The sequence below is a fragment of the Trichechus manatus genome, unplaced genomic scaffold (genome assembly GCF_000243295.1).
Source record: "Trichechus manatus latirostris isolate Lorelei unplaced genomic scaffold, TriManLat1.0 scaffold00055, whole genome shotgun sequence".
Lineage (NCBI taxonomy): Eukaryota > Metazoa > Chordata > Mammalia > Sirenia > Trichechidae > Trichechus > Trichechus manatus.
Genome location: NW_004443991.1, coordinates 15,204,059 through 15,218,660, shown reverse-complemented (window position 1 = coordinate 15,218,660; position 14,602 = coordinate 15,204,059). Strand labels below are relative to the sequence as shown.

The 14,602-nt window shown below is 38.9% G+C and overlaps 1 protein-coding gene and 1 pseudogene across 1 annotated transcript in view; both read left to right on the top strand.

The window, feature by feature from the left end:
• The window catches only part of LOC101354932 (uncharacterized), a 103,287-nt gene extending 91,180 nt beyond the window's left edge, over positions 1-12,107 (top strand). Inside the window, 2 exon segments of the mRNA XM_023732854.1 lie at positions 10,911-11,194; positions 12,057-12,107. Coding sequence (XP_023588622.1) covers positions 10,911-11,194; positions 12,057-12,107 — 335 coding nt within the window.
• Positions 12,108-13,739: 1,632 nt separating this feature from the next.
• Positions 13,740-14,342, top strand: LOC101354677 (non-histone chromosomal protein HMG-14 pseudogene; annotated as a pseudogene).
• The last annotated feature ends 260 nt before the right edge of the window (positions 14,343-14,602 follow it).

The window sequence follows — 14,602 nt, the reverse complement described above, 5'->3', positions numbered from 1 at the left end:
TGAACATCTTATTTAGAAAAAAATTATCCTCGTTTGAAATTATCTCTTTCTTTCTGTCTTGTTATATATACTATAAAAAACCCAAACCCATTGCCGTTGAATCCATTCTAACTCATAGCAACCCTATAAGACAGAATAGAACTCCCCCATAGGGTTTCCAAGAAGTGCTGGTGGATTCAAACTGCTGATCTTTTGGTTAGCAGCCGAGCTCTTATGCACTGTGCCACCAGGGCTCCACTGAGCTCATGGGAAAGATTAAAAGTGACTGCGATGGGAGAGCAAAAACAGATTGATGAGAGGAACGACCAAATAGGGTTTACTCCAGGAGTGTAACTTGGAGTCAGCATTAAAAATATCATTGTAATTCACTTCATTAAGAAAATAAAAAAAAAAACAATCATCTCAATAGATGCAGAAAAACATTTAACAAAATTCATGTTCCATTCATAATAAAAACTCTCAATAATTTAGGTACAAATGGAACTTTCTAAACCTGATAAAGGACATCTTGAAAAGCTTGTCATGATATTTAGTGGTGTAAAACTGAATGTTTTCCACAAAATTGAGTATAAGGATAGTTTTCCTACTCATTAATTATATTTAGCATTTTATTGCAGGTTCTAGCCATTTCAGTCAGTCAAGACGAAGAATAAAAACCATACAGATTGCAAAGAAAAAAGAAAAGCTGTCTTTACTCACAGAACACATCATCTTCTATGTACACTATCTTAAGAAAATTACAAATAGTTTAGCAGTGTTGCAGTGTACAGTATCAATATACATTAGCAAAGGAAAATTAGAAAAGGGCAAACCAATAAGTTACACTAACATAAAAGTATTAAATTCTTAGGGATAAATTTACTAAATTTTTGCATGACCTATATACTGAAAGCTACAAATATTGCTGAAAGAAATAAATGAAGACCTAATAAATGGAGAGAAACACTATCCTCATGGATCAGAAGATTCAACATTGTTAAAATGACAGTTCTCCCCAGTTGTTCTACAAATTAAACATAACACCAAAGCTCCAGCAGGCCTTTTTGTAACAACTGACAAGATCTTCCTCAACTTTATATGTAAAAGAAGAAGCTATATAACAGACAAAACAATTTTAAAGAAGAACAATGTTGGAGGACTTAACACCACTTGATTTCCAGATTTATTGAGTCTTCAGTAATAATGGAAATGTGATATTGGAAGAAAGGTATAGTATAGACAGTCCAGAAATAGGTACACACATATAAGGAGCATTGATTTTTTTTAATATATCATTTTATTTCTTTGTTGTTGTTGTTGAAAATATACACAGCAAAACATACACCAATTCAGCAGTTTCTACATGTACAATTCACTGACATTGATTATATTCTTCAAGTTGTGTAACCATTCTCACTCTCCTTTTCTGAGTTGTTCCCCATTAACATAAAGTCCCTGCCCCCTAAGGATCCTGTTTAATCCTTCAAGTTGCTGTTGTCAATTTGATCCCATATAGATAGATCTTAAAAGAGGATAGTGCTCAAGGCAGAAATTCTTTATTAGTTAAGCTAAACTATTGCTTGGTTTTAAGAAGATTTCAGGGGATATTTTTTGTTTAAGGTTTAAAGATTATCTCAGGGCAATGGTTTCAGAGGTTCATCTAGCCCCAATGGCTCCAGGAAGTCTGGAGCCCATGAAGATTTGAATTCTTTTCTACACTGTACCCCTTTTGATCAGGATTCTTCTATGGAATCTTTGATCAAAATGTTCAGTAATGGTAGGTGGGTACCATTCATTTCTTCCGGTCTTATGGCAAAGGAGGTAGTTGTTCATGGAGGCAATTAGCAACACATTCCGTATCCTCCTCCTGTTCCTGACTCTCCTCTTCTTCTGTTGTTCCAGGTGAATAGAGACCGACTGTTGTGCCTTGGATGGCCACTCACAAGCGTTTAAGATCTCAGGCATGATGCATCAAACTAGGAGGCTGAGCATAGGCACTAAACATGTTATTAGGCCAATTAATTGGGATGTCCCATGAAACCATGACCCTAAACTTCCAAAGAAAGAAACCAAATCCCATGGGATTTTTAGTTGTACATAAGCAGACTCAGTAGCTACTCTTTTTTTTTTTTTTTTGTCATTCTTATATCTATCACAGAACTTTTACAAATTCAACTTTTTACAGGTGTCCAACTTATTGACAGCCATTACAATAATTGGCTGTGCATCCCTACCCTTAATCAACATATTATTTCTATCACTATTTACCCTACTTCCCCCCGCTTCTGCCCCAGTAACTACTAATAGACTTTGTTCTCTATACATTTGTCTTTTTTTGTCTTTTTATATAAATGAGGTCATAGAATATTTGTCCTTTGTGATTGATTTATTTCACTCAGCATAATGTCTTCCAGCTCCATCCATATTGTAGCATGTATGAAGACTTCATTTCTCCTACTGGCTGAGTAGTATTCCATTGTATGTTTGTGCCACATTTTGTTTATCCATCCATCTGTGGATGGGCATTTCAGTTGTTTCCATCTTTTGGCTACTGTGAATAGTGCTTCAATGAACATTGGTGTTCAAGTCTCTTTTTGGCTCTCTGCTTTCAAGTCTTTTGGGTATAAACCTAGTAGTGGAACTGCTAGATCATATGGTAGTTCTAATTTTAGTTTTTTGAAGATCTGCCACACTGCTTTCCACAATAGCTGTTATCATTTTACATTCCCACCATCAATGAGTAAGGGTTCAAATTTCTCCACATCCTTGCCAGCATTTGTTATTTTCTGTTTTTGTTTGTTTGTTTTTATCTTAGCCATTATAGTGGGAGTGAAATGGTATCTCATTGTGGTTTTGATTTGCATTTCTGTGATGGTTAATGACGCTCAGCATCTTTTCATGAGTTTGGTGGTCATTTGAATGTCCTCTTTGGCAAAATGTCTATTCAAGTCCTTTGCCTGTTTTATGATTGGGTATTTGTCTTTTTGTTGTTAGGCTGTCGAACTTTTCTACATATTTGGGTTATTAGATTCTTGTCAGATATATGGCTTCTGAAGATATTCTCCTATTTGGTAGCTTGTCTTTTCACTTTTTTGGGAAAGTCTTTTGATAAACAAAAATTTTTAATTTTTATGAGGTCCCATTTATTTTGTATTTTGCTATTTGTACTTTTGTTATTGTATTAGATAATCCATTATTAGAGCCCTCGTGGCACAGGGATTAAGTGTTTGCTGCTAACCAAAAGGTCGGCAGTTTGTATCCACCAGCCACTCCTTGGATACCCTATGGGGCTTTTCTACTCTCTCCTCTAGGGTGGCTATGAGTCAATATCGACTCCACGGCAATGGGTATTTTTAATCCACTGTTAAAAGCTAGGCCTGACAGTGTTGCCCTGCTTTTTCTTCTAAGAATTTTATGGTTTTAGTTTGCACATTTAGGTCTTTAATCCATTTTGAATTTGTTTTTGTGTATGAGGTATGGATCCTATTTCAGTTTTCTGCATGTGAAAGTTCAATTTTCCCAGCGCTATTTATTGAAGAGACTCTTCTTTCCCCATGGAAATGTACTTAGCACCCTTGTCAAAAATCAGTTGATCACAGATGTGTGGGTTTATTTCTGGACTCTCAATTCTATTCCATTGGTCTATATGTCTATTGTTATACCAGTACCAGGGTATTGTGATTACTGTAGCTGTATAGTATGTTTTAATCAGGAAGTGTGCATCCTCCTACTGTGTTCTTCCCTTTCAACATTGCTTTAGCTATTCAGGGCCTCTTGTCATTCCATATAAAGTTGAGGATTGGTTTTTCTGTTTCTGTAAAGAAGGCTGTTGGGGTTTTAATTGAGATTGCATTGAATCTATGCATCACTTTGGGTAGTATTGACATCTTAACAATATTAAGTCTTCCAATCCACGAACGTGGAACATCTTTCCATTTATTTAAGTTTTCTTTAATCTCTTTCAGCAGTGTTTTATAGTTTTCATTGTATCAGTCCTTCATGTTGCTGGTTAGATTTATTCCTAGGTATTTTATTCTGTTAGATGCTAAAAAGCATTGATTTTTGACAAAGATGCCAAGGCAATTCAATGGGAAAGAAGAATCTTTTCAACAAATGGCTCTGAAATAAATGGATATCCATATGCAAAAAATGGACTTGACTTTAATCTTTTGCCATAAAGAAAAATTAACCCCAAACAAATAATAGATGTAAATCTAAAAGCTAAAACTAAAATTTTGAGAAAAAGTGGAATTTACTTTCTTAGACACTAGTACTTCAAAAAGCATGATGTATTTTTAAAAAATGATGAATTAGACTGTGTCAAAATTAAAAATATTTGCTCTTCTGAATACACTATTAAAAATTGAAAAATTAAGACACAGAGTAGGATAAAATATTTGTAAAACATATAAGTTCAACTAAGAACTTATATCCAGAATGCATAAAATATTTTTACAACAAAATAATAAGTAGGCAAATAGCCCCATAAAAAATGGGCAAAAGATTTAGGTAGATACTTCTAGAAAGAGATATATGGATAGCAAGTAAATCTATTAAAATGTGCTTCAATGTCCTTAGTCATTATGAAGATGCAATTTAAACCATAACTCAACACCCACTTGATTGGATAACACTAAAAATCTTAATCATACCAAGTGATAATAAAAATGTAGAAAAATTGGAACCCGTATAACTGCCGGTGGAAATTTAAAATGATATAACTGTTTTGAAAAAACAAGTTGGCAGTTTCTTTAAAAGTTAAAGATACATCTACCATATGACACAGCCATTATATTCCTATGTATTTACCCATGAGAATGAAAGCACATGTACAAAGACTTGTACATGGATGTTCATAAAAGTATTATTCATAATAGCCCAAAAGTGGAAACAACCCTAATATCCATAGACTGATGAATAGGTAAATAAAATATGCTCGATCCATACATTGAAATATTATTTTGCAATAAAAGAAATGCTGATACATGCTACAACATAGATGAACTTTGAAAATGGAAGAGGCTGCATAAGCCTGGCTCATTATTATTTACTCCCCATTGCTAACCGCCACATTGTCTTGTGATTTTGTTTTTTCCTTTCAGTTCCAGTCTCAACAAAAGGTTTGAGATCAACTGATGTTCCTCCCTGGAGGGTGGAAAACAAGTGATAATGATCTGAGAATGAAAAACCAAACAAAGCACCCATCTTGTGACAAGAAAAAGCAGGATGTCACCAGATAATCCCCAAGGATGTCACCAGATAACCTCTAAGAATACCAGTAGAAGGTTAACTCATCTAAGACATCACCACCTCAGGGGAAACTAACACAAACTTCTAAGATCCATAATCCTGTCCCTATAAAAGCCTTCAGCCGATCTCCAGTGGGTGAGATGGGCTTTTTTGAGGAATCTATTCCCCTCTGTCTCCTATATATCGATATATAATAAACATCTTGCTGCTCACCTCACCCCTGTCTCAGAATTGGCTATTGCGGGAGGCGGCTCCAATCCACGTTATTGCAGTAACAAATTTGGTGTCCCATACTGGGAACTCAAGCCATTTGAGATGCAGAGGCCCCAGGGCAGGGCCTGGGGCTGAACAACAGCTCTCCCAACAAGCACCCACGAGAGGTTCCATTTGCCTCTGGGGAGACTATTGGCCAGACTTGGGTCTGTCACGGCACCGCTGGACCCCAACCACGCCAAAAGAGGTGGGTGAAAGAAAAGCAAGACCTGCATAGGAGGGATCCCAAGGTGAGTCCACGACTCTTCTCCCTGTTGCGCTCAGGGCCAGGACAGATAGGTCAGGCCTGAGGTTTCTGGAGCGGGACCTGAGCCCTTGGTTTCTGGCATGACAGGCGTCCCCAGATGACCGTTCCCATGAGTAGGCTCGCAAGTAGGGACTCCTGGTGACTCTAGAGTTCTGGTTCTGGGTGTGTGAATGCTTGTAAGTGTGTCTGGGAGGTTGAGATTCTCTGAGATGACCTCTGCTGGCAAGGAAGGCCATCTGAGAGGTTGAAGGGGATCAAGAAAATCTCCATCAGCTTGTGGGATTTATTCATTTACTGTGGTTTTGTGTCTGTCCTGACCATTTGTTTACTGTGGTTCTGTGGCTGTCCTGCCCATTGTCTGTGTGTAACTAGTGTTATACCATCTATTTGGGTGCCCTGATTCGGCTATTAAGAGAAAGCTTCAGAAACAAGGAAATCAAAATCTTGAACTGTATCGCTTAACATCTTTGATAAATGAGCCTGGATTTCCCCCTACTATTGATTCACTGGTTTGGGGTTCATATTTAAAAACGCTATAAACTGAGTATACTAGAAGTAACTTAGAATTTCAGTGGCCACTTTGGGAAAATGAGCTTTCATTTGTGTTGTCTGTTTTTTCCCTTAGGGAACTTTGCTTGATGCTCAGGTTTTGTCACGAGGTCTAATATTCCTCCATCTGAGGCTCTGGCAAGTTAATAAGTTTTATCTAGAACCTGTTTTTTTCCATTTAATTGAGTTGATCTTACCAAAAATTGCTACATACCCTTTAAGAAACTAGGATCCCCATATTCTTGTTTTGTGTGGTATTGTCTGGTGAGTTTATGTGGTCTTTCTGTCTCCTTTTGTTCTAAGAGCTTGCTTCTGGTCTAGAGCATTGTGTCTAAGTTTGTCTTGTATTAAATTGGTGGCTATGGCTAAGAATTGCTGTATTTTGTAAGGCTAGTCATAGAACCTCAGTTCTTTCTTCGTCCAGAAAAAACTGCATCTTTTGTCTGTCTTCTGATTTAGCTTTTTAAAAGCTACTTGGAGAAACTTTGATATAATTTGGTCTATTTGAGAAGTACACTAAGATCTTTATATTCTATACTATGTCAATCTTAAAAGCGAAACCTTTCTAAGTAACTTAAGCTAGACATGAAATGTGTTTTATTTAAGGAAAAAGGGTAGTTTTATCTTAAAGTAAAAGTAGCAGTTCCAGAACAGTAAAAAAGAAATTAATTGTCTCTTGTCCTTAAATTCCTAGGTCAATTTAAACATATGTAAACAAACTGAGATGACTCCCTAGTCCTGCAAGCCAAGAATTCTTGGATTCATTTACAAAATTGCTAAAGAGCTTTGCTATTTACTGGGTAGATGGCCTTTGAAAATGCCTCCATCAATTTAAACATATGTAAATGTCTTCCATGGGTCAAGAGAGTGAGGGCGGGGCACAATCAAGCCTCCCAGGTCCCAGTCTCCAAGGTCATATATCTTCAGGGAAGCTTTTGAAAGACCCTTTTCCAGCTAGTTGGAGACTTTTTTAAAGACCTTTAAGAAGTCAAAAAAAAAAAAAAAAGAAATCACAGTGAGACGCACCTGAAGTGGCCTGGAAAAATGTTCCCAGCAGTAGCCAGACACTTAAGGTTATATCCATATCAATGAACTGGTCAATTGAGCAGAGAGACTTTGTGATTTCCAAAGCCAGTTGATACAATCTTTAAGGGCTAAAATTAGACTGGGAAAAATATGAGAAGTAGTAAAAGTTGAATGAAATCTTAGAATGTTTAAATAGACTTTCCTTTCAACAACTGTTACGTTTTATGATATATAGGCTTAAAATAATTTCGACATTTGGGGTAACTTATTGATGTTAGTAAGTTAATAGATATTTGTCATAATTTAAGTTTATATATTTTTGCATTTTCAAGTTTTATCTGACTGAAGTTTACTGGTTTATGAGATTTTTAGGAGTTTTAATGTTAAGTAACATATAAAACAAAGAATTGGGTTTCTCAATGTTAAAATAACGATATTCTTTAATTTCTGAGTTAAAGGGTTAATTTATTCTTTGTGTAATCTGCCTGGAAGACAAAGGTTTGGCCTCTCATTAGAATTAAGATCCTGAGTCTGAATACTAAGCCACATGGCTTTTAGAAAAGAAAGCTAAGGTTTTACTTTAAGATCTTTGGGTAAATAACTTAAGTATTATTTCACAGTGGCCTATAAGACTATTATTCCCTTACTGCTAATTTGGTTGCAGTTTTATCTTTTTGAATCTAACATCATCAAAGCCAATGGTTTGATTGGGGAATTCACATCATCTACATATGAAGTTTTTTTTTTTATTACAATTCAGGTATTTAGAGATTTGATAATCTTGGTATATTCTTGGTATATCCTGACTATATGATATTTTGTCTCAAAATTACTATGTATTACATCTGAAGCTCTTTGAATATGGTTAGTGATTATATTTAGAAATACTTTTATCTGAAGTTTTTTTTTTTTTAAACTGGTTTTATTTGGCGTTTACATTGTACTTGTAATTAACTTCTATCAGGTCTTTCACTGTTAAGAGTATTATTTTTATAAATTAATCATGGGCATATTAAGTTTTGTCATCTGCAGATAAGTTTTTACTTTGCTGATTTGCTGACCAAAATATCTCAACAAAAATATGGACTATGTTGGACTTGCTAAAAGGACTGTGACTAGACTGAATAAAATTTCCAGAACTCCTATGCAGAAGCTGATGGGTTCATAGACTGCGGCTGATCCAGAATCGCGTGGATCAGAGATTAACTACATAAGACTGAGTAAATGAAAGGAAACTATGAGTTTTATATGGGAATATGGCTGATGTTTTAAGGTCCTATTTTCTAGATATAAGAAATCATTTTCCTTTCTCCTAAAGTATCTAACTAATGGGTTTAGATATTGTAACTCTTGAATTAGAGGTTCTGTTGGCAAACTTAGCAATTTGTGACTATCATAACCAGAGAAGTGTCTGAAATTTGAGCTATGCTTTTACAAAATAGAATAGTATTAGCCTTTCCTGTTAGTCTCTCAAGAAATGGTTTGTGCCTAAATAGATAAATGCTGCTATATTTATATTAATACTCAATCTGAGGTTTTGCAAAATGTAGTTGCTGTTGAGGCACATGAAAATCAGTTACTGATGCTGCTTATGCATAAACAAACACCTATTATGGGGGGAGGTCCATCTATCCCAGCCAAATCTCCTCTAGGCTGCATTCTAACAAACTGGAGGCGGTATAGCTAGGAGCCTATGACAAGAAAGAGAATGATATGCTTATGCAACAATGTATAGCCCCAATACCAGCTTGGGGACCAGAATCATTGTCTCCAAAATGGGTCTTTGGCTTATGGCACGATTTTTCAGCTTGACTTGTTTTGTAAGAAAAATGAGACAAATTGCCTATATTCCAGCTTTCATGTCTCTCTATCAGACTTTAAATCCCTCTAACCAGGTTCTTTTCCAGGAAAAGCTGAAGGCAAAAGTGCTTCCTGAATCCTTACTGGAGGGTCCCCTCTTTGAAGGAATAGCCCCGATAACTGCTTCGGCTCCCTCCCGCCATATAGAGAAGGTGTGGTAGAAGCCGACAGGTCAGGTCGAAGAATGACAGCAGAGTCCCCCACAGAAAGGGCTGAGTCTGATTCCAGTCTGGCCAGCTTGAGAGAAACTGATGAAGGAAGGGAATCGGAAAGTAAGAGTCCGACTTCATCAGGTATGGTCTTCCCCCGCCTACACACACTCCTCAGGGTACTGTTTTCGGTGAGGGTACTGCCAGGGCTCAGGCAGGGCAATTTCCTCTAAGAAAAATTCCAGCCAAAGGAGGAACAATGCTAGTACATACTCCTTTCTCTACCTCCGACTTGTATAATTGAAGGAATCACAATCCTCCTTATCAGAGTAACCCAAATAGGATGGCAGAGTTGTTCCTTGCCATTTTCTACAGATCCCACCTGAAAGTGCACGTGCCTTGCAGGCAACACTATTGCAAGAAGAAATAGTGACACGTAGTGGCATTCCTTTCCATATTCAACAAAAGGTGAATCCAGAGGTCTGAACAGAAGAAAGGCCTGGATGAGCCCAGTCAGCCGCTCCAGTTAAAATTACTTTAAAACCTAGAGCACCTATTATAAACCAGAGACGATATCCCCTCTGCAAAGAAGCTTAGAAGCTATCACACCACTGGTGCATCGATACATAAAAACTGGACTTTTAAAATTTTGCCAGTTTCTGTACAACACCCCTATTGTACCGGTGTTGAAACTGGGGACAAGAGAATATTGGTCTGTTCGAGACCTAAGAAAAATCAACAAAATAATAGAAGCCATTCATCTGATTGTGCCAAAACCCATATATTCTCTTGGTTACTATACCTAGTCAATGTGATTGGTTCTTAGTATTGGACTTAAAGGATGCTTTCTTTTGCATTCCTCTACACCCCAAGTCTCAGCCCCTGTTTGCCTTTGAATGGACTGACATCAAGACTGGGACTAAGAGACATCTCACATGGCAGGTTCTGGTCCAGGGATTCACGAATTCCCCCACTATTTTTTGGGAAATAGTAGCCAAAGACCTGAGGGCACTAAGGCTAAAAAGGGGTCTTGTCCTACAGTATGTGGACGATATCCTCATAGTGAGTGAGACTAAAGAATACTCTGACTAAAATACTATACTGGTTTTGAACCATTTGGCTGACTGTGGGTATTGGGTTTCTAAGAAAAAGGCCCAGATATCCCAACAACATGTAAAATATCTGGGATTTCAAGTATCACAGGGGCAACGGAGCCTCCTCCAGGATCGACAAGAAGCTATCATGTGAGTGGCACCCCCCACCTCTAGGCGGCAGCTTAGGGGTTTCCTTGGGATGGTTGGTTTTTGCCGGATTTGGATACCAGGGTTCGGACTTACGGAAAAACCCCTATATGAGGTCCTAAAAGAGGAAGAAAAAGAGCCTTTACTATGGACCTAAGAATGCCAGCAGGCTTTTGAGAAAATTAAGTGCAAATTAATGACAACCCAGCGCTAGGATTGCCTGACCTTCAAAAACCCTTTGAATTGTTTGTACATGAAAGACAGGGAATTGCCATGGGGGTACTAACTCAAACCTTGGGACCAGCCAGGCAGCCGGTGGCCTATTTTTCCAAACAGTTGGACAGCGTTGGCCCGGGGATGGCCCCCGTCTTCGAGCTGTGGCTGCGATATGCAACTTGCTGCAAGAAACTGAAAAATTCACCCTCGGACAAAAGGTCGTCACCGGGCCAAACCTTCTAAAGACCATCCGGGATGTTACAAAGAGATGCCAGCTATGTGCAAGAAACAACCCAAAGACTGTGCCCCACCCAACGGAAACGGGAGTCCAACACCGAGGAACAAACATGGGAGAAGACTGGCAAGTAGATCACAGTGATGCCCCGGGCACCCAGGAATTTCAGGTACCTGTTGGTTTTCGTGGACACTTACTCAGGGTGGGTAGAAGCTTTTCCTTTGTCGAACCGAATGAGTCCAAGAAGTGACCAAGGTGTTACTCAAAGAAATCATACCCTGTTTTGATCTTCTAATCTCAGTACAGAGTGACAACAGGGAAGCTTTTACCACAACAGTCACCCAAGAAGTCAATAAGGTTTTAGATATAAATTGGAAAGTACACTCAGCCTAGGGGTGACAATCAACTGGAGAGACCCAAAAGATGAACCATACTCTGAAAAAGGCCTTGGCGAAACGTTACGAGGAGACGAGCGCCACTTGGATACAAGTTCTCCTCATTGCCCTGCTCAGAATCTGGGTAGCCCCTCGAAGTGGGCTCAAATTGAGCCCTTACAAATTAATATATGGGAGACCATTCCTGAAAAAGTCGATGTTCCCCACCTCGGGGATGACCGAGGTAGAGAAAAGAGACTGGGTCCGTTCTCTGAGAGCTGTCATAAACACTGTTCATCAGTATGCTTCTTCTCGTTTGTCTTTTCCTTCTGACACTTCCCTCCACATATTCCAACTCAGAGACGGGAGATCAGGTCCTGTTGAAGGCCTGGAAGAATCAGCCCCCAGAAGATCAACTGGCCTCTCAGTGGGAGGAACCTTTTGAGGTTTTCCTGACCACCTGCTCTCTGAGATTAGCAAGAATATCTGCGTGGGTGCATCATTCAAGAGTAAAAGCAGCCCCACCAGAAGAAGAGAAAGAAGTAGAAAACAAAGAGCCCCCATACTCTGAAGCCCCCATAACCTGAATTACAAGTTCAAGAAGCTTACAGTACAATGATTTTGACCTTATTTCCCTCTATCTTTCTATGTTTCCAGGAGACCTGGACAGAAAAGGTGCTGGTGATCCTACAGGCAAAGGGACATTGACCCTGCAAGCTGGGGACATTCTGACCCTCCCATGTGTAGTCTCAACCCTAACTCCAGTAGGTCCAGTTAAGTGGGCCATAAAAGAGCCTGAAAGAGGAACCTTAAGAATAGTGATTATTCTAGTTTGTTTTTGTGTTCCCTGTTTTATGAGAATATTAACAAAAGGAACTACAAATACTCCTAAGGCTAGAAAAATTTTTTACCCTGGTAAGTTGGGACGCCCCTTTTTCAAGCTCTGAAGACGATTGTCATCTAATTCACCAAGATGCAGTCAATTTACACTCTTAACTCACTGCCCCCCCGCCGCCCCGCCCCGCCTATGGCCCCTAGTTGCTATCCGGAGGTTTCTCACCCTAGCTTATGCCCCTAACCAGCAGGAAGTAGCCAGAAAGGAAGCAACACCCTGTTTCCTAAGATTGAGAAACTTCCAATAAAAGGGGGATTGGAAGAGGCTGCATAGGCCTGGCTCACTATTACTTACTCCCCATTGCTAACTGCCAGATTGTCTCATGATTTTGTTTTTCCCTCTGGTTCCAGTCTCTACAAAAAGTTTAAGATCAACTGATGTTCCTCCCTGAAGGGTGGAAAACAAGTGATAATGATCTGAGAATGAAAAACCAAACAAAGCACCCATCTTGTGACAAGAAAAAGCAGGATGTAACCAGATAATCCCCAAGGATGTCACCAGATAACCTCTAAGAATACCAGTAGAAGGTTAACTCATCTAAGACATCACCACCTCAAGGAGAAATTAACACAAACTTCTAAGATCCATAATCCTGTCCCTATAAAAGCCTTTGGCCAGGCTCCAGTGGGGGAGACGGGTTTTTTGGAGGAATCTATTCCCCTCTGTCTCCTATATATCAATATATAATAAACATCATGCTGCTCACCTCACCCGTCTCAGAATTGGCTATTGCGGCAGGCGGCTCCAATCCCCGTTATTGTGGTAACAAAAATATTATGCTAATGAAAGAAGTCAGTTACAAAAGAACACATATGTTTCCATTTATATGGAATGTCCAGAATAGGAAAATACCAGAAACAGCAAGTAGACATAATATAGAGCTGGAGATAGTGAGGTAGCAGAATGGGAAGCGACTGCAAATGTGTATGGGTTTCTTTTTGGGGTGATAACAATGTTTGGAATTAGATTGTGGTGAGGGTTACACAAGTTTGTCAATATACTAAAAAAAATTGCATTGCACATTTTAAATGGGTAAATTGTATGGTAAATGTACCAATAAAGCTCTTCTAAAAAGTTAAATATACATCTACTATATGATCCGGTTATTCTATTTACATATTTACCAAATCGAATGAAAGAGTATCTTCAAAGCCTTGTACATAAATGTTTATAGCAGCTTTATTTTTAATAGCCCAAATCTGGGAATAACCAGAATGTCCATCAACGGGTGACTTAATAAACAAGTCATAGTACAGCCATACGGTATACTATTACTCGGAAACAAAAGGAGCAACTATTAATATTGGTAACAACATGGATAGAATCAAAATCATTTTGCTGAGTAGAAAAAGCCAGACAAAATAGGGCAGGCGGCCCAGCTTCCCGAAAGCTCTTGGCGTGCCACCGCCTGCAGGCACCAGGCTCCGGCCCTCCCTGCCAGCAGGATGCCCAAGAGGAAGAAGGTCAGCTCTGCTGGAGCTGTGGTGAGGGAGGAGCCCAGGAGGAGGTCGGGGACATTGTTAGCTAAACCTGCTCCAGCAAAAGGGGAAACGAAGCCAGAAGGCAGCAGGAAAGGTTAAATTTTCAGACAAAAAAGTGCAAACAAAAGAGAAAAGGGGAGCAAAGGAGAAAAGGGAAAACAGGCTGAAGTGGCTAACCAAGAAGCTAAAGACTTACCTGCAGAATATGGAGAAACTAAAATCAAGGAGAGTCCAGCCTCTAGTGAAGCAGGAGAGAGTGAAGCCAAGTCTGATGAATGTTTGTCTACCATGTCTTATCAGTGATCCCTGTTTCTCCCTTCTTGTGCAATCCAGAGGAGTATTTTTAATTAATTAGTTTGTAAATGCAAGTTTTTTAGTAGCTCTAGAAACATTTTTAAGAAGAAGGAAATCCCACCTCATCCCATTTTTTAAGTGTAAATGCTTTTTTCTTTAAGAGGTGAAATCATTTGCTGGTTGTTTATTTTTTGGTATAACCAGAAAATAATGGGATGTTGAATTGTGGGAGGTTTGACTGTCTTGGGTGTTAACGTAACATTCCATAGGTGGCAGGGGTGGTGGAGGAGGCATTTTATATCCCATAGTACAAAGCATAAAACCCGTTGCGGACGAGTCCATTCCGACTCATAGAGAACCTATGGCAATTTGGAATCGCAGTCATGCATTTATATGTCTTGAACATTTTAAATTCTATCTCCATGTAGGTGTTTAGTAGAAAACTATTTCTGAAAGAAAATGGCTCCCTCATCCTGGCGCTCCCTGTCAGAACTGTTTGCATTCTGTAACGTCTTTGGTCGTGGTGGTCCAGT